Source organism: Heterodontus francisci, chromosome 6 (assembly GCF_036365525.1).
Source record: "Heterodontus francisci isolate sHetFra1 chromosome 6, sHetFra1.hap1, whole genome shotgun sequence".
Lineage (NCBI taxonomy): Eukaryota > Metazoa > Chordata > Chondrichthyes > Heterodontiformes > Heterodontidae > Heterodontus > Heterodontus francisci.
This window is the reverse complement of record NC_090376.1, coordinates 56,321,870-56,342,533: the sequence shown is the minus strand read 5'-3', so window position 1 is coordinate 56,342,533 and position 20,664 is coordinate 56,321,870. Positions and strand designations below refer to the sequence as shown.

Below are 20,664 nucleotides of genomic sequence, written 5' to 3'. Positions count from 1 at the left end.
ACATGTGCTGTGGATAAAGGGGAACTGGTGGATGTACTGTACTTAGATTTCCCGAAGGCATTTGATAAGGTGCCACATCAAAGGTTATTGCAGAAAATAAAAGCTCATGGTGTAGTGGGTAACATATTGGCATGGATAGAAGATTGGCTAGCTAACAGGAAACAGAGAGTAGGCATAAATGAGTCATTTTCTGGCTGGCAAGATGTAACGAGTGGTGTGCCACAGGGATCTGTGCTGGGGCCTCAACTTTTTACAATTTATATAAATAGCTTAGATGAAGGGACCAAAGGTATGGTTGTTAAATTGGCTGATGACACAAAGACAGGTAGGAAAGTAACTTGTGAAGAGGACATAAGGGGGCTACAATGGGATATAGATAGGTTAAGTGAGTGGGCAAAGATCTGGTAAATTGAGTATAATGTGGGAAAATGTGAAATTGTCCACTTTGGCAGGAAGAATAAATAAGAAGCATATTATCTAAATGGTGAAAAATTGCAGAGCTCTGAGATGCAGAGAGATCTGGGTGTCAATTGCAAGAATCGCAAAAGGTTAGTATGCAGGTACAGCACATAATTAGGAAAGCTAATAGAATGTTATTGTTTATCGTGAGGGGAATGGAATACAAAAGTAGGGAGGTTATGCTTCAGCTATACAGGGCATTGGTGAAACCACATCTGGAGTACTGTGTACAGTACTGGTTTGCTTATTTAAGGAAGGATGGAAATTCATTGGAGGCAGTCCAGAGAAGGTTTACTAGATAATACCTGGAATGGGCGGGCTGTCTTACGAGGAAAGACTGGACAGGCTAGATTTGTATCCGCTGGAATTTAGAAGAGTAAGAGGCGACTTGATTGAAACATATAAGGTCCTGAGGGGTCTTGACAGGGTGGATGTGGAGAAGATGTTTCCCCTTGCGGGAGAATCTAGAACTAGGGGTCACAGTTTAAAAATAAGGGGTTGTTCGTTTAGGACAGAGATGAGGAGAAATTTTTTTCTCTGAGGGTCGTGAGTCTTTGGAATTCTCTTTCTCAAAATGCGGTGGAAGCAGAGTCTTTGAATATTTTTAAGGCAGAGGTAGATAGATTCTTGATAAGTAAGGGGGTGAAAGGTTATCGGAGATAGGTGGAAATGTGGGGTAATCAGTTCAGCCATGAACTTATGGAATGGAGGAGCAGGCTCGAAGGGCCAAGTGGCCTACTCCTGCTCCTAATTCATATGTTCCAAATAATCTTGCTAGGCAGTGCCCTAACTGGTAGAGTGGTCTTGACTGGACAAGAAGCGGAAGCCAAAGAAAGAAAAAAACTTGTATTTATACAGTTCTATTTATGTCTTCAGGATGTCCCAGTGTTTCACAACGAAAGTTACTTTTCAAATGTAGTTATATTATATAGGCTAGCACAGTATTTGCACAACAAGGTCCCACAAATAGGAGAAATGACTGACTTTGGTGATGTTGGTTGAGGGTTAACAAGGAGCACAATATTGGAGCGAATTTCCCTACTCTTTGATTAGTGCCGGTAGCATAGTGGCAGTGTTACCAGTCTAGTAATCCACAGGCCTGGACTAATGCTCCAGGGACATGAGTTCAAATCCCATTCAAATTCAGTTAATTCATGTCTGAAATAAAATGCCAGTCTCATTAATAATCATGAAACTACCATATTGTCATAATAACCCATCAAGTTCACTAATGTCCTTCAGCAGAGGAAATCTGCCATTTTTACCCGGTCTAGTCTACTTGTGACTCCAAACCTTAGGCAATGTGGTTGACTCATAACTACACTCAGAAATGGCCTAGTAAGCCATTGAGTTGTATCAAACTGCTACAGAAAAGTCAAATAAAAATTGACCACCGGCATTGACTAGGCACCGGAAACGACAAAGACTCAGTTGACCCTGCAAAGTCCTCCTCACTAACATCTGGGGACTTGTACCAAAGTTGGGAGAGCTGTTCCACAGACTAGTCAAGCAATAGCTTGACGTAGTCATATTCAACAAATCATACCTTACAGCCAATATCCCAGACTCCTGCATCACCATCTCTGGGTACGTCCTGCCCCACCAACAGGATAGACCCACCAGAGGTGGTGGCACAGTGATATACAGTCGGAAGTGGGAATCCTCAACAGTGACTCCGGACCCCATGAAGTCTCATGACATCAGGTCAAACACAGACAAGGAAACCACCTGTTGCCTCCCTCAGCTGATGAATCAGTGCTCCTCCATGTTGAACACCACATGAAGAAGCACTGAGGGTAGCAAGAGCACAGAATATACACTGGGTGGGGGACTGGAATTTCTATCATCCAGAGTGACTCAGTAGCACCACTACTGACCAAGCTGGCCAAGTCCTGAAGGACATATCTGCCAGACTGGGCCTGCAGCAGGTGGTGAAAGAACCAACAAGAGGGAGAAACATACTAGACTTGGTTCTCAAAAATCTATCTGTCGCAGATGTATCTGTCCTTGGCAGGATTGCCCACCGCGCAGTCCTTGTAGAGACAAAGTCCCGTCTTCACACTGAGGGTATGCTCCATAGTGTTGGGCACTACCACTGTGCTGAATGAGATAGACTCAGAACAGATCTAACAACTCAAAACTGGGCATCCATGAGTCAATATGGGCTGTCAGCAGCAGCAGAATTGTATTCAACCACAATCTGTGATATTAGGCCCGGCATATATCTCATGCTGCTATCACAATCAAGCCAGGGGACCAACGCTGATCCTTTTTAGCCTTCCTGTCTCAAGAGACAATGGGTAAGTGCCTAGAGGTGGTCAGTGGTTTGTGAAGCAGCGCCTCGAGTGGCTATAAAGGCTAATTCCAGAGTGATAGACTCTTCCACAGGTGCTGCAGGTAAAGTTGGTTGTCAGGGCTGTTACAGAGTTGGTTCTCTCCTTACACTGCTATCTCTTTTCCTGCCAACTGCTGAGTCTCTTCGACTCGCCTCTCTTCAGCCCCGCCTTTATAGCTGTCCGCCAGCTCTGGTGGTCACTGGCAACTGGCTCCCACGACTTGTGGTCAGTGTCGCAGGACTTCATGTCACATTTGCAAACGTCTTTAAAGTGGAGACATGGACGGCTGATGGGTCTGATAACAGTGACTAGCACGCTGTACAATATGTCCTTGAGGATCCTGCCATCTTCCATGCGGCTCACATGGCCAAGCCATCTCAAGCGCCGCTGGCTCAGTAGGGTGTATATGCTGGGGACGTTGGCTGCCTCGAGGACTTCTGTGTGTTGGAGATACGGTCCAGCCACCTGATGCCAAGTATTCTCCGGAGACAGCGAAGATAGAATACATTGAGACGTCGCTCTTGGCTGGCATACGTTGTCCAGGCCTTGCTGCTGTAGAGCAAAGTATTGAGGACACAGGGTTGAAACACTCGGACTTTTGTGTTCCGTGTCAGTGTGCCATTTTACCACACCCTTTTGGCCAGTCTGGACATAGCAGCAGATGCCTTTCCCATGCGCTTCTTGATTTATGCATCGAGAGACAGGTTACTGGTGATGGTTGAGCCTAGGTAGGTGAACTCCAAAGTGTGGTCACTGATATTGATGGATAGAGCATTTCTGACATCCTGCCCCATGATTTTCGTTTTCTTGAAACTAACGGTTAGGCCAAATTCGTTGCAGGCAGCCGCAAGCCTGTCGATGAGTCTCTGCAGACACTCTTCCATGTGGGATGTTGATGCAGCATTGTCAGCAAAGAGGAGTTCCCTGATGAGGACTTTCTGTACTTGGTCTTCGCCCTCAGACCGGCAAGTTTGAACAAACTGCCATCTGATCTTATGTGGAGGAAAACACCTTCTTCTGAAGACTTAAACGCGTGAGTGCGCAGCAGTGGGAAAGGGGTCTGATGAGGCACAGTTATGCTGAATTGTGCCTTTCGTATTGTCATGGAACGAGATGATGATACTTAGTAGCTTTGGTGGACAGCCGATCTTTGCAAGTAGTCTGAAGAGACCACGTCTGCTGATGAGGTCAAAGGCTTTGGTGAGATCTATGAAGGCAACTTAAAGGGGCATCCGTTGTTCACGGTATTTCTCCTGTAGCTGACGAAGGGAGAACAGCAAGTCAGTCGTGGACCTCTCTGCTCGAAAGCCGCACTGTGCCTCAGGGTAAACACGCTCAGCCAACTTCTGGAGTCTGTTTAAAACAACTCGAGCAAAGGCTTTCCCCACTGTGCTGAGCAGGGAGATTCCACAGTAGTTGTTGCAGTCACCGTGATCACCCTTGTTCTTATAGAGGGTGATGATATTGGCATCGTGCATGTCCTGTGGCACTGCTTCCTTATCCCAGCACAGGCAAAGCAGTTGATGGAGTGCTGAGAGTATCGCAGACTTGGCACACTTGATTATTTCAGGGGTAATTCCGTCCTTTCCAGGGGCTTTTCCACTAGCTAGAGAATCGATGGCATTACTGAGCTCCGATTTTGTTGGCTGTTTGTCCAATTCATCCATGAACTGGCAGAGACTGGGCTGCATTGAAGGTGGTGTCAATGACATAATTTTCCCTGGAGTAAGTTTTTAGGTCGTGCTCCACCCAGCAGTCCATTTGCTTGCTTTGGTCAGTGATCATTTCCCCTGATCTAGACTTGAGGGGGGGGAGGGGCGATCTTCTTGATGGTTGGCCCAAAAGCGCTCTCAATGCTGTCATACATTCCTCTGATGTTGCCGGTGTCAGAGGCCAGCTGAATACGACTGCATAGGTGTTGACAGTAGTCGTTTGCACAGCTCCTGGCTGTACTTTGCGTGGTGCTTCTGGCGGCTTTAAGTGCTGAGGATGTTAACTTGCTGGGGGCTTTCTTGTGGTTCGGCAGTGCTTAGTGGCTATGACTGGTTCCATTTCTTCAAAGTGAGATTGAAACCAGTCTGCATTCTGCTTCTCACGTTTGCCAAAGGTGGTCATTGCTGAGTCATCGATGGTGTCTCTGATGTGGGCTCTGCATCCTCTGCAAGAGTGTTTTGAAGGGCTTTTTCAAGGGAATTGAGAAACTTTTGTGACAGCTGTGGGCAAGCAATTCTGGTAGTGTTGATGTGCGGATGGCATTCTACTTGGAGTGATTTAACTTGCTAAACAGCAGGAGCAGCATGCTATAGACCGAGCCAATTGAGCCCACAACCAACGGATCAGATCAAAGTTCTGCAGTCCTGGAACATCCAGTCATGAATGGTGATGGACAATTAAACAATTAACTGGAGATGGAGGCTCCAAAAACATCCCTATCCTCAATGATTGGGGAGTCCAGCATGTAAGTACAAAAGACCAGGCTGCAGCATTTCCAGCCATCTTCAGCCGAGTGCATGATCCATCTTCGCTACCTCCTGAAGTCCCTACCATTATAGATGCCAGTCTTCAGGCAATTTGGGTCACTCCACATGATATCAAGAAATGTTGAAGGCACTGGATACAACAAAGGCTATGGGCTCTGACAACTCCCTGGCTGTAGTACTGAAGACCTGTGCTCAAGAACAAGCCATGCCTTTAGCCAAACTGTTCCAGTTCAGCTACAGCACTGGCACCTACTCACCAATTTGGAAAATTGCCCAGGTATGTCCTCTCTAATCCAGTCCTGTCAGTCTACTCTTAATCATCAGCAAAGCGATGGAAGGTGTCGTCAACAGTGCTATCAAGTGGCGCTTAACTCAGCAAAAGCCTGCTCATCAATGGTCAGTTTGGGTTCTGCCAGGGCCACTTGGCTCCAGACTTCATTGAGCATCAGTTCAAACATCAACAAAAGATCTGAATTCCAGAGGTGAGGTGTGAGTGATTGTCCTTGACATCAAGGCAGCATTTGACTGGGTGTGGCATCAAGGAGCCCTAGCAAAACTGGAGTCAATGGAAATCACGGGGGAAAACTCTCCACTGGTTGGAGTCATACCTAGCACAAAGGGAGATGGTTGTGGGTGTTGAAGGCCAATCATCTCAGCCTCAGGACATGACTGCAGGAGTTCCTCAGGGTAGTGTCCTATAAAGGTCTGCTACCCAACCCGAACCTGATGGGACCGACGACGTGTCGGGGTCGGGTCGCACTTCCGGGTCTGGCATTCGGACTCTGGTCAGGCCGGATCGGACACGCACTATCACCACCTCAAGTAAGTGACTTTAATGTTCATTTACTTTTTGGGCTTAAAAGGTAGTTTTGCTACAGTTATTTTAAGCTTGTAAGGAACGAAGTGAAAAACGGAAGGTAGGTTAACTGATGGTTGGGTCGGGCATGGGAAAGAATGGAAGGACTCGGGTCGGGTCTCATTTGCAGACTCAAGCAGGCCTTTAGTGTCCTATGCCACGCCATCTTCAGCTGCTTCATCAGTGACCTTTCCTCCAACATAAGGTCAGAAGTGGGAATGTTCTCTGATGATTGTGCAATGTTCAGCACCAGATATTGAAACAGTCCATGCCCGCATGCAGCAAGACATGGACAACATTCAGACTTGGGCTGATTAGTGGCAAGTGACATTCATGCCACACAAGTGCCAGGCAATGACAATCTCCAACAAGAGAGAATCTAAACATCTCCCCTTGATGTTCAATGGCATTACCATCACTTAACCATCAACATCCTGGGTGTTACCATTAACCAGAATCTTAACTGAACCAACCACATAAATACTGTGGCTACAAGAGCAGGTCAGAGGCCGGAAATCTGTGGCAAGTAACTCACCTCCTGACTCCCCAAAACCTGCCGACCATCTACAAGGCACGAATCAGGAGCGTAATGGAATACTCTTCACTTGCCTGGATGAGTGCAGCTCCAACAAAACTCAAGAAGCTCGACACCATCCAAGACAAAGCAGCCCTCTTGATCGGCACCCCATCCACCACCTTAAGCGTTCACTCCCTCTGCCAATGACGCACAGTGGCAGCAATGTGTACCATATACAAGATGCGCTGCACAAATTCCCAAGGCTCCTTCGACAGCATCTTCGAACCCGCGACCTCTGGCACCTAGAAGGACAAATGAAGAGCCCTTTTGCACACTTAACTTCTGCCTATCTGTGGTTTAGCCCTCTGGACTTGGGTGAGTGAGGTGTTTCCCACTGGAGCGAGAATGTGCGCTCCATATTGGGCAAACAAAAACTCCCTGTGGTTTGAAGAGACTTGCATATGGTTATGGGTTTTTGCATGGATTAGACAGCTGGTTGACCCCAATCCCCAAAGTAAAATGTATAAAAGTTACTTTTTAAAATTAATAAAAGAAAAAAATGTACCAATTCATTTCATTTGTGGGAAAACCACAACCTGCAAGTTCCCCTCCAAGTCACTCACCATCTGACTTGGAACTGATGCTCGTTTCTTCACTGTCGTAGGGTCAAAATTCCAGAACTACCACTCTAATAGCACTGTTGGTGTATCTACACCACATTGACTGAGCGGTTCCCTTCTCGAGAGTAATTAGGGATGAGCAATAAATGCTGGCCTTGCCAGCAATGCCCACATCCCAATAACGAATATTTAAAAAAGTGTCATTTGATATTTTTATATCTGTTTGAGGAGACAGATGTTTAATGCCTTCAACAATGCAGAGCTTTCTCAGTATTGCACTGAAGTGTTGGCTTCGATTATCATGCTCAAGACCTAGCGTGGGGCTTGAACTGAGGACTCAGAACGTCTGTACTGATAGGCTGTGCTATGTTAGCAGGTTAAAGTCCAGCAGAGTCCTTTTGCACACTTGACTTCTGCCTATCTGTGTTTTTGTTCTCTGGACTTGGGTGAGTAAGGTGTATCCCACTGGAGCGAGAATGTGCGCTCCATATTGGGCAAATAGAAACTCCATCTCTGTGGATTTTTCAGTAGCTTGGTTTGAAGTGTTTTGTGGGTTTTTGCATGGATCAGATAGCTGGTTGACCCCAATCCCCAAAGTAAAATGTGTTGTTATTTAAAATTAAAAAACAGGAAAAAATGTACCAATTCATTTCATTTGTGGCCTGCCTCAAATCTGTATTTGGGAATTTAGGGTCTCTTTCACACTTGCAAGAATACTGGTATTTCATTGCTGGGGGATCTGTCAACTAATAATACTCAATTTGTGTCTGATCGGACTCTTTCATCGGTCAGTTTAAGGGGCATGTCTCTTGGTGGGTTTATTTGGTGGCCACACACGGAGGCACGTGGTGCGAATGGAGGACTAGAGCGCATGATGCACATGCAGCTGCCAACAGTTGGTGGCATCAGGAGGGAGTGGGGTGGTTGGTGGAGAACAAAGGTAGCGGAGGTAAGGGGAGCCCAACAACAAAGTTATCCTGGCTAGAGATATTTTTTCTGGGAGGAATGGCAAGAGCAGGATACGGATAGAAGGGATGGCATGGCATGGGAGGGGTGGATGAAATGATGGAATTGGTTAAGTGTGACAAAATGGTGGAGACAATTATTTGATACAACTTATAATTCAAAAGCTATTCTTTGTGCTAAAAATGAAGATTCACTAGATTTGAATGAAGAAGTTTCATAACAGCTGTCAGGTGAATTAAAAGAATATCTCAGCGTTGACTCAATAGAAAAAGATGATAACAGTTTGCACCCTCCAGAGTTTCTACACAGTCTAACTCCAATGGGCATGCCACTGCACAAACCTAGTCTCAAGGAAAGAACAGTTATAATGTTGCGACAAAACTTGAATCCTAAACAACCCTAGTTGTGGAGCAAGATTGGTAGATAGGAAGCTGTTTTCTACAATGATAGATGCTGAAATTATAACAGGCAGATTTCAAGGAAATAGGGTGTTTATTCCTCCAATATTATTGAGCCAATCAGATGTAAACCTGCCTTTTCAACTCCGGAGAAAACAAGTCACAAGGCAAGACTCTTGACAAACTTTGCATTTATATTCCTAGGCCTGTTTTTACACATGGACAGCTTTATGTAGCTTTTTCCAGAGTGAGAAGTTTTGATTCTGTTAAAGTCTTTGGTGAAAGAATAACTAGAAATCCTGTATTTAAAGAAGTACTGTTCCAATAAAGATACTAATTTGACCACAGATGTTTGCTGGTCTCTGCTGGAAGTCTATATTTCAGATCATCTTTAAGCCTTTATTCAGTTGTACTTCATTACCTTACTGCTTTAGGAGAGAATGGATGCTGCCAGCAATATAATAAACACAGTCCGAAAATCTAAAGCTAAAATGGTAAAGGGCATTGAGAGATTATGTGATGCCCTAATCACCCTCGCAAACATGGATGCCAGTAAATGGAAGATGGAAAGAAGTAAGTATTCAATGAATAAAAGTAGTGCATTGTTTAAGAACCCCAGTTTCAAACTTGGCAGAGAAATATGTTTTTTTTTAGATATACAGCACTGAAACAGGCCCTTCGGCCCACCGAGTCTGTGCCGACCATCAACCACCCATTTATACTAATCCTACACTAATTCCATATTGCTATCACATCCCCACCTGTCCCTATATTTCCCTACCACCTACCTATACTAGGGGCAATTTATAATGGCCAATTTACCTATCAACCTGCAAGTCTTTGGTATGTGGGAGGAAACCGGAGCACCCGGAGAAAACCCACGCAGACACAGGGAGAACTTGCAAACTCCACACAGGCAGTACCCAGAATTGAACCTGGGTCGCTGGAGCTGTGAGGCTGCGGTGCTAACCACTGCGCCACTGTGCCGCCCTAAAGCCAATAGCAGGAAAAGGGTAATTGCTTTACATCAGTGCTCAGCATAACTAATTTTATGGGTATCCACAGCGCATTGGGTTCCTGAAGTGGTTTGACTTGCCTTTCATCTTCATGCTGCTTTTGCTCGTCTTTTATTGTCCTTATCCAGAGTGATATAGTTCCATATAAAAAAAATGGATGAGCCCTCCTGGTCTTGTGACCACCACAAAAGAGGGAATCTAATCCCATCAGATGCTGTTGCTGGAAAAGGGTGTCTGAAAGGCTATCTCAAGTTGTTTGTGCTCTAACATTTGTCAAAGTATGAAGGCGGTTTCAAAGCACTAAGGAGGGTACCCTCACCTCCTAAAAGCATTTCTGATATTTGACATGGTCACTCAGGCTACCTGTTTAGGGAAGGAAGCAGAGAGAAACTTTGTAAAAGCTTCACTTTGGAGATTATGTTCAGTTGCGTAAATTATTGGTGGTTTGTGGAAGGAACTGGCTGAAGTTTTTCTCGTTTCCTGTTTTCCTGTAACTTTGTTTCTGAACTGTTTACTTTTAGATAATGTAATACTTCAGTATAATAGTGTATTTTTTGGTTTATTTTGTCCTCTCCAATTACAGAAGCCATTGAAATTCCTTCAACGCAGCCTATCACAAGAATAAAAGATCTTGATGAAGTTGTTATTCCCACCATGGAAATCAAGGTAAGCCAGAGATGTACCTCATTAGGAATGATCCTGGTCGATGTTCCCTGCTGCGCAGCAATCCGAAAGTCTCCATGCAGGCTGTGCATAAGTAGACCCCTTTAAATTACTAAGTGTGCACAGCCATGCAAAAAAAGTAAAGGGGCTGCACACTTAAATAAATCACCTGCGCACTCCAAAATAAAAATTAGAGAGAACATTGATGCTGGCCCAAAATTTGTGGAGTTGCAGTCTGTATGAGTGCTTCTTCTTTCCAGCATCTACAGCAGTTATATTGGAACCAATTTTGTTTTTAAGATTTCAGGTTGTTTGTTAAACCAGTAAGCCACTGTTGTTTGGTTTTGCAGTGGACCCTAACTGTGTTAAAAAAGGAGTGAAGATTTTTCCGGTGTCATTCCCTTTACAGCATTGTTTAGTTGGCAGTATTTTACTGCTGTATTTGTGTGAGTCCTGACTTGTATCATAACATAACTGACTCATACAACAGATTGATATGTATATTCAGCTTTGACATTCAAAATGGAATTGGATCAAACCTGGGTCAAACAATTGGGTCTGGGTATGTGAATAAAGCCACCTCAAATGGTCATGAGCAGGACTTGAATGAGGGAGTGAGCAGAAGGGTTAAAACACTTTATCATTCTCACATTCTTGTCTGCATTTTATCATGCTTTTCCCATCATTAGGTTACCAGCTGTAAGTGCAGAAACTATCTGCCAGTTTTAACTTGAGATGCACAAAAACTGTGGGGAGTTTTATTTTCTTTATCACCACCTCCCCCAACCCTCCCAACTTCACCAAAAATTTGCATCCGACCTTTGTTCAGCACCTCCCAAAAGATTTAAAACAGGCATTTTGCCATGGTGGCCCACTCCCCAGTCTTTGTGGTATTATAACTCAAGTTCCAACTTGCGACACCATGCTACTATTCTTGCTCACCTTTTCTTTTAGTTAACAAATCGGACCTATGATTTTAAGAAGTAAATGAAAGAGGCCTTTTCCTGAAGTGTATATATATTCTGTTAAAATATGTTGCAACTAAGTCAAGAAACGTAACTATCCATCAGTTGTACTTGCGTTGACCTGAAAGTGCCTGTTACTGTCGCCGTGGCTGCAGAAAGCTATCCACTGATGCATTTCAGTTTGATGACTATAAGTGTGCACTGTTTGATTCCTGATCAGATGGGCATGTGTTTGTATTTCAGAACTATTTCGTACTTTGTGCTTAGATATTTATTTGGGTTCAAATGTCAGTTATTCTTAGAATATCCGATAGAACAATGTGGATGATCTGGCATCAATGCATTTTTTTAATCTTCCAAAATTCCTTTGTTAAAATCTTCATCCCCAACGTTTTTTGCTTTATTGATGGAAGACATGGATTACAAGTCCATTTCATTTTTAAACAAGCTTAAAATGTAGCCTTATACCAATGTGGCACTATGGAAAAGAACTTAAAATACAGTAAGGAGCTGCAAGTATCTTAAGGGAAACCCCAAGTGCTTTTGTGTACCTATACCAAACTTTCAATGCTAACTTACAATTTGTGATATTTTCAGGTTGATCCAACTGGAAAATATGAAAATATGATAACTGTGAAATCATTCAGGTCTCAGTTTCGTTTAGCAGGAGGAGTGAATCTTCCAAAAATTATTGACTGTGTGGGGTCAGATGGGAAAGAGAGAAGGCAACTAGTCAAGGTAATTTATAATTTAGGATAACAAAAAGTTTTGCTTGTATGATTAGGAACTATTAGAAAATTTGAATAAGATGTTGGGAATAATTTTAACTCCCCACGACGGGTGGGTGTGTGTCAGGGGTGTGGGGCGGGGAGGCGGGGGTTAAATTGGTACAAATGTGAAACCTGGTCCCAATCCACCATGAATGCACCTGTTTCCAATTTAACTGAATAGGGTTTGGGGTTAGCCAAGTAACCTGCTCTGGAGAGAGGTGGGCCAGTGATTAAATATTTATCTGAGACTCGTCCCTACAATCGCCAGCTGCGTCCTTCTTCTGCAGGCTTTCCCACCCTGCAGCCAGCAGCCACTCAACCTGACCAGCTCCCAGGCAGGAAACTGCGTAAATAAAATGCTAATGAGATGAGAAAATTTGCCACATTCCTGGGTTTCCTGGCTGCAAACATGCTTCCCCTCTCCCTTCCCATAAATATCGAGACCGTAGAGTTCAGTAATACCACTTTATTTGTTTGCGGTATGTGGTGTCACTGACAAAGCCAGCATTTATTGCCCACCCTTAATTGCCCTTGAGAAGATAGTAGGCCTGGAGTCACGTACAGGCCAGACTGGGCAAGGACAGCAGATTTCCTTTCCTAAAGGACAACAGTGAAACAGGTGGTGGTTACATGGTCACCATTACTGATACTAGCTTATTTTTTTAAATCCATATTTACTTAACTAACTGAATTTAAATCTCCTAGCTGCCTTGGTAGGACTTGAACGCCTCCCTCCAGATTACTAGTCCAGTAACATAACCCAATGCTGCCATCCCCATCAAAATGATACATTGTTTATGTGATAAAATAATATCCAAAGTAAAACTATTCACTGTCATCTGTAGAAATACCATGAAGTGTTTTAATGTAGAATCAGTTAAGTTGATATGTATGCACTGGTGGTGCCTTGAACAGCACAATAAACTCTCGAGTCTGAGCATCACATGCCCATTCAGAGGACCCTATTCTTGACAGTAATTCAGACTAATTTTCCCATGATTTTTTAAACTGTTACCTCACAACTGTGCGAATGGTTCTTCGTCATAAACACTGTCTTGCAAGGTAGGAGATGACCCTTCTCATTACTGGTCTCTCTGACTGACTGACTGCCGATTATTATAAGAATAAGGTTCATTTGTGTCTGGGAAGGGCAGCCACAAGGTTGAAATTGCCGAGCATCACTTCACAAGCGACACTTGTGGCTGATCAGAGAGGAAACACAATTGTCCTTTCACACAAATTGCATAACTTGAACCAAAATGGAAAAAAAAAACCTTGTCACTGCATACAGCTGACTTTTCACTCTGGGACTTCAGCATGGGCCTGTGCTTTCAGGGCCACCTTGTTTGGTTGCTGACCATCACTACAACAGGAGCACTTATTTCATTTCACTGTGGATTCAGTTAACCAAATTGTTAGTGAGTCAGGAGTAAAAGAATCAAAAAAAGGCTGTTTAGGTGTAATGGGCCTGAATTTCCATCCTAGCCTTTTGCATTTCCAGTGTAACTGCCAGACAGATGTTGAAAATGGTACCGAGCTGAGTTCTGCAAAATTTCCATTGAAAAGAAGGCCAGGAAATTCCGGTAGGAGACCATGGGCAGATCTTTTGCCTGGCACCAGCCCCCTTCCCTCAGTCCCCACGTCAAGTGGGGATGTCTGGAGGAGTTCATGGACTACCCTGGATAATTCCACCAAGTCTGTCTCTTGATAGACCTAACAGAATATTGTGCTAGTTAAGAGCAGGTTCTGCTTTGGGTCTTCAACAAGTGCCAGGATACCTCAGGTAAAAGGTAATAGAACTCGGAGGGGATCGTTTGCAGAAACGGGGATAGTTCCTTTGGCAACTGAAGGCTTCTCCAGCTCTTTTCCTTAGGCTGTTCCTGAACTTTCTCAACAGTGTTGGAGCAGCTCCAACATTCTGGTCCATTGTCAGCTGGGCACCACTAATGCACCCATATAAACACAATGTACCTCCCTCAATCATGCTAATGACCCCATCACCATTATTTGAGATGGAATTAGTGTTTGTAACTACAGGCAGCTAGGAGTTTCACTCCACCACTCTTCCTACACTCCATTTGAACCAATTGAATAACATCAAATAATGAAAAAAAAGTAACTCTTGAAATATTTAATCTCATTAAATATTTTAGCTACTGCTTGCTTTTATTAAGCAGCTAAAAGCAGTACTCACTGTTTCTTTCTTTCATCAGATTTTAATCGTGTTGGATAAGCCTCCCCATTTTAGTATTAAAGTTAAAAACTATTGATAAAGCTTTATTAGCACCAGGAGATTGAAAGTAACAGATTGAATTCATATTTAATTAAAACAATTATTTAATCAAAATTCCAATTTGCATAAAATTTAAAAATTCTTCAAAGCAAAAGTTTTGTTTATTCTGACCCATTCACAGCTTGGCCTTGTATCATCTTACTTGCCTTGCTGCACTCTGCCATTTAGCCTTCCTCACTTGTGGCTCCTTATGATAATGTAGATGGTGGTGGTCGAATGCCAATCCATGCTACCACCCAGAAGTAAAAAGCTCCTGGTCTGGATACAGATTGCATTCTCTTATTTAAGTAGCACTACAGCATTCACACTTCAGAAAGATTCAATGCAGACTGTGCTGTAGCAACTAAATGGATTCCTTTAGTTGAAACACACCGCCACACGAGTTCCAAAGCAATACAAAATATTACCTTAACTCCTCATAAGATAGTTGCTGCTTCCTTGGGGAGCTGACTACTTAAAGCTCTTGAACAAAAAGGTGTTTTAGAGATATGGTGATGGTGCTTTGCAAAGGACTTGCCTATCCTGCAAGCAGCCTTGGCCAAGAAGGGAACCAGTACTCATGACACTAACGACTCCACTCTACAACCTAAGTCCAGGAGGTGACTTGTTCACCCTTAAACAGTTTCCTTCCTTTACTCACCTCCGCAAGACTGAGGTTAGGAGCTTACCATGCAGAGAGTGGCAGAGTTCACCCTTAATCCATAAAGCAGCACACTGCACCAATGGAACAAAATGTAACCATGTGTGTAAGGGGGACGTATTTTTATGCGATTTTTTTATTCAGCTATTTGCTTGTAGTGGTTTTTGCTGGATTTCAGTCTGTTTTAACTGCTCTGTCAAATTGCAAAATGTGTTTGTTACAGATGTAAACTGGGACTTAGTGATTTTGTGTGCATAGTTTGATAAAGGGTGGTAGGAACTTGGAGTGCGGAGGACATCGTGACGAAGGGAGAAAAATTCTGACCGAAGACGACATCACTGGGGCTCATATTGGACTTTATTAAAAATAAAGACAGTTTTAACTGAACAGAACCACCCCCCCCCCAACACACACAAACACAGACAAGTCAGGATATGCCATCAAGGTGGTGGCCCCAAACTATTACAACATCAGACACTCTGTCTACAACAACTCTCATAGACAATGGCCTCTCAGAATATGTGTGAATGGCTTTCTTCCTGCCTTATCAAGATGCAGATATCCCATCCATGGCTGGTATGCACCTAGTATCCCCCACCCACTGAGACCAGGATATGACCACATGTAGGTGGTCCTACATAGCTGTGGTGGGATTGATAAGGCACTGAAACCCAATCGCATGACCCAGTTTGAGACTTTACCTTATATGTCAAGGGACTAGGGTCAGAAAGGGATATAAAGCCACTGCTCACAAGGACATTGTGGTTGCAGTCAGGAAGAGTGACCTGGTCAGACACTGAAGACATGAAGAGAACTCGTTCAGCAGACCGACCCCCCCGGGGACAAACTGTTGCACACGGGGTTACCAACTACCAGTTTAGTGAGTATATCTGTAGTTTGGGTAATAGATAAATAACTTAGTTTGTGAGAACAAATATTTATGTGCCATTGATATCAGGAGTAAGGCAAGATCTCTCAATATTTGGGAGAAAGTACCTGGGGTAAATGGGTGACCGACTTACATCTGGTGTACTGGAATCAGACAGATTGGATGATCCCAGGCTGTGCTCAGTTAGTTGATCTATGCCAGCATCACAAATGGTCTCAGGACCTCTGGACCAGGACACCTATTGTGCTTTCCCCCTACCATCAGCAGCCCCACCAAACATCCCTGCTCCTTCGCCTTGTCTCAAATTCTCTCTCTAAACCACTCCACCTCCCTCTCCTCCTTTGAGACTTCCCTAAAATCCATCTCTTTGTCCAAATCTTCAGTTACCCTTCTAATATCTCCTGCTTTGGCTTGGCATCCTTTTTCTATTACACCTCAGTAAAACATTTTGGGATGATTTTCCACATTAAAGGTGCTCTATCAATGCAAGATGTTGAATCAGTTGACGAGCTACGGACAATGTACTATAGAGTTTGTAGCTTGCAATTAATCCACTTGTACCCTTTTTCTCCAGGGCCGGGATGATCTGCGACAGGATGCTGTAATGCAGCAGGTTTTTCAAATGTGTAATGCACTTTTGCAAAAGAATGCAGATACCAGAAAGAGGAAGTTGACTATCCGCACATACAAGGTAAACTACAATAACACGCATTGAAATGGATGACACATTGGGTGATATTGGGTGGTTAAATATTGATGAATGCACCTTCAATCGCCTCTCCTAAACTTCTCCCATGATTCAGCACCTATTGTTTTTTCACTATAAAACTTTGGAACGTTTTCTACATATAAATGCAAGTTGTTGTTGCCTCTGCTGCGTTTCTTCCTTCCCCTTGCCCACCAAGCCAAACCACCTCTCACTGCACCCCCCCCCCCCCCCCCCAGTCTGCCACTGACATTTCTAGTTTCTCTTCCATCTCCCCTATGTCCTCTCTAAGGTCACCTTGTCCATCAACCCTACCTCCTGCTTCCTTAATCTCATTCCCATTAAACTGCTGGTGACTCAGCATACCTTCCTGGCCCCTGTGCTGGTTGATGATATAAATGGTTCTATTTACTCAGGCACTCTCCCACTTCCTTTCAAATCTGCACTAATCACCCTCCTCTTCAAAATAAAACACACTGTCCTCACTGTTCACCATTCCATTTCCCAGATGTGTGCCTCTCCTGCAACTCTTGAATCCCTCTAATCAGGTGGCTGCCCCTTCCACAGCACTGAAACAGTTTCAACAAAAGTCACAAACAATATTTTTTTTTAATGACTGGCTGTGGTGCATTATCCCTTCTCACCTATTCTGCTTTTGACAGGGTCGTCCACACCATCTCCTCCAATACCTCTGCCCTGTTTTCCAGTTGGATGCGACTGTCTTTACTTGGTTCCAATCTTACCTATCTGATCATAGTCAGAGCATCTCTAGCAATGGCTTCCTTACCCCATAGCCTTTCATTCCTTACCCTGTCCTCGTTGATTCATATTGGCTTTCAGTTCCACAGTGCTTCAAATTTAAAGTTTTCCTTATGTTCAGCAGTTTTACTCAACAAATGAGTGTTCCATCTTGTGGAGAAAGAAAGGACCAAGCTGTCCAACAGAAATGGAGCTGTTAGCAGTTGATGGTGGTGTTGTAAAGGTAGCGGTGGAACTACCTACGCCATGACATCCATCTCTACAGAAGGACAACTAAAACAGGAGGAAATGTATTGAAATTATGACCTCCACAATTATTAAATTATTTTTAAATTCAATAGTGCTTCCTATAATAAGCATTCTAATGCATTTAGGCTTGGGGATTTGAAAATAAAATGTTTGCACCATTGAATCTGAAGTAATGTTTATTATTTCTGCACTGATTGTGCTGCAGCAAGTAATCCTGTGGCAATGTGCAGTATGTCGCTAAGTTTTATACCTGAATGTTTTGCCTTCATTCTTGAACAGGTCATTCCTCTTTCTCAGAGAAGTGGCATTCTTGAGTGGTGTACAGGAACTGTGCCCATTGGGGAATATCTAGTTAATCCAAATGAAGGGGCCCATAAGAGGTATCGACCCAATGACTGGAGCAGCCTAGACTGCAGGAAAAGAATGTCAGTAAGTCGTAGCACATTGATGATTCTTAGAAACTCTTTTGCTTTTGAATTTTTAAAAAACAATCAAGACCTTCAAATATAATAATGTCTTGCCATTTTATGTAATTGATCATGTTATATTCAGGTACAAGTAAGTCTTAAACTGGCTTAGGCATTTAATATAAAACTGAAGCTGGCTACAGATTTTGTTACCAGGACGGATTACTCCTTTTATATATGGTTTTGGTGGGAGTAATTGTCACCATTCTTTGAATAGTCTGTTGCCCTACAGCAGCAGGACCTTGAGAAGATGAAGAAGATAAACTAGCCTGACACATCAAGAGCAGCTATGAAGTGCTTTTATTAGTCCAGAATAACATGAATGAAGGATACTGCATGACATCAAGTAGCTCATGAAGAGGAAACTGGGACAGGGGAAATTCATATTCTGCAAGTTAATTAGTGTGAAAAGAAAATGAGACCATTTACCACAGAGGACAGGAAGAAAAGGAGGATGTCAACGTACAGTACTTTTGTATATCTCTAATGGTCTGTTACTGACTGGCCAAGGAATGGGGACGTTGGCCGCTTGCCTGCCTCCCTTGTTAGATGGCGGGAAGAATAAAAAGAGGTATTAGTATTGGTCAATTCATCAGCACCAAATGCTACACTACAACTTGTAACTTATCATTACAGGAAGCACAGAAACTAAGTTTTGAAGATAAATATCGAGTCTTCATGGATATCTGTAAGAATTTCCGGCCTGTCTTTCGATATTTCTGCATGGAAAAATTCTTGGATCCAGCTGTTTGGTTTGAAAAGCGGCTTGGATATACTCGAAGTGTAGCTACTTCTTCAATAGGTATGTCACTGTTTAATACCTGCATTGTACTGTCAGGAGAATGCTTTTCAGATTACCTCTTTGTTGCACAAATGCAATTTTATGAATTCTAGGCCTCTGCCAATATGCCAGTTGATAAATATTAATGGAGACCTTGAACCAGATAGACCTTAAATATCCCTCTTCTCAGCTGAGCCAGTCAGGGGCAGTGCAGTTGGTCTTAATGCCCCTGGGTTAAGCAAGAGAAAAATCAAGTGGGTTATAAATTGTATGAGTACTGATGGAAATGTGCATGTGTGGACATCAAGTGAAAAGAAAAAAAGAGGCTCTCAAGGTTGAAAAGCCTGCAAACCCATCTTGTTTAAGCTCATGTGAAGAATGGCCACTTGGGTAAGGTAACCAGAGAGCTGGCGCATCTGTGAAATCCATCCCCTAATGCCTCAAGTTTATAATCCTCATCTTTTATCTTTAAATTCCACCATGACCTTGCACCCAACTCTGTAACCACCTTTAGCCCTATACCCCACCCCCCCACACAATGTTTCTCTGACTTCAACTGCCTCAGGCCTATTCTCTAGAAATCCCATCAAAATCTTCTCTATCCCTCTCTTGCTTTAAAACTCCCATCAAAATCTATCTTTTATTGACAAAGCTTTTGGAGACCCTTCCTATTCTCTTGGTTTGCTCTAACATGCCTTGAGATCATTTTACATTATATAAGTTGGTTGTTTATCATTTCTGTCATGAATCTGACATAAAAAGTGAAAATTGGAAGAAGGAAACAAATATACTTTTGAATAATTTTAAATTAGTCATGTTTTGAAAAATTGTTCAACATCAATTAACTCTTATCTAATTATAGTTCAATTAAGTAATCTGTTATCTTACTGAAACTCTTCCTATACTTGCAGTTTGCTACATTGTTGGTCTTGGTGACAGACACGTACAAAACATCCTCATTGACGAGGAATCAGCTGAACTTGTACACATAGACTTGGGTGAGCACTTAGTAACCATAATGTTTATGTACATACCAATAATAATGCAAAATTAATTAATACTTTACTTTCTTCCTCCTTTTAATATAAAGCATGGCTCAAACTATTCTACAATTTGTACTTTTTAAACTTTATTTTACTGAAAGATTTGATGACACAGCATGCTGGTGTACCACAGTGGCAGGGTGCCATGATTCCGACTGTACCATGTTCTTAATCTTGGCTTTGCCAACTGATGAGTCTTTTCACTTCTCTACAGTGTTATGAAAGTGCTTCCACCTTTTAATATTTTATTTTTTGAAGACTTGTGTTAAATCTGAAAAGATTCCATGGATGTGTTTTTTTTTTACCAAGTTCACTGAAAGGATACTTGAGATGTTGTTTGAAAACAGCCTGTGCGGGAAATCATGTGCTTTAAGCTCAATAAACAGAAACCTTGGTGACCTGGGGAAGATGTTTGCAGAGAAGCCACATGACAAGGTTTATGGAGGTCAGGAGGTTGACTTTCTGGTTGGGGCGTGAACTGTTTTGAAGACGGTTGGTATTTTGCCTGCCACGGAAACCACCCAGCTCACCTATTTCTCTACCTCTTTGAAGAAACTCGCAAAGACCCAGTGTGGAAGAGCTAAAATCCCTGGTGCTGCATCTTTCCTGAGAAGCTGGAAAAATCTGTCAGGTTAATTCTCAACACCGCCTGAAAAGAACTGCTTTAGAAAATATCTCAATGACTCATCTCCGTATACCCGGACGCCAGACCAAAAGGGACAACTGACTTCCTTCTAAATTTTTTTTCTTCAAGAATTAGGAAGTATTTGGCCAAAGTTTTTTTTTTTGAC

General features: G+C 43.0%; 1 protein-coding gene across 2 annotated transcripts in view; it reads left to right on the top strand.

Moving 5' to 3' along the window:
- The window catches only part of atm (ATM serine/threonine kinase), a 184,012-nt gene that overhangs the window by 144,664 nt on the left and 18,684 nt on the right, over positions 1-20,664 (top strand). For both annotated transcript variants that reach the window (XM_068033717.1, XM_068033716.1), the window contains 7 exons: positions 9,067-9,205; positions 10,232-10,314; positions 11,874-12,014; positions 16,443-16,559; positions 17,862-18,011; positions 18,686-18,851; positions 19,742-19,828. In XM_068033717.1, the coding sequence (XP_067889818.1) occupies positions 9,067-9,205; positions 10,232-10,314; positions 11,874-12,014; positions 16,443-16,559; positions 17,862-18,011; positions 18,686-18,851; positions 19,742-19,828 (883 nt within the window). The remainder of the gene's footprint in view (positions 1-9,066; positions 9,206-10,231; positions 10,315-11,873; positions 12,015-16,442; positions 16,560-17,861; positions 18,012-18,685; positions 18,852-19,741; positions 19,829-20,664) is intronic.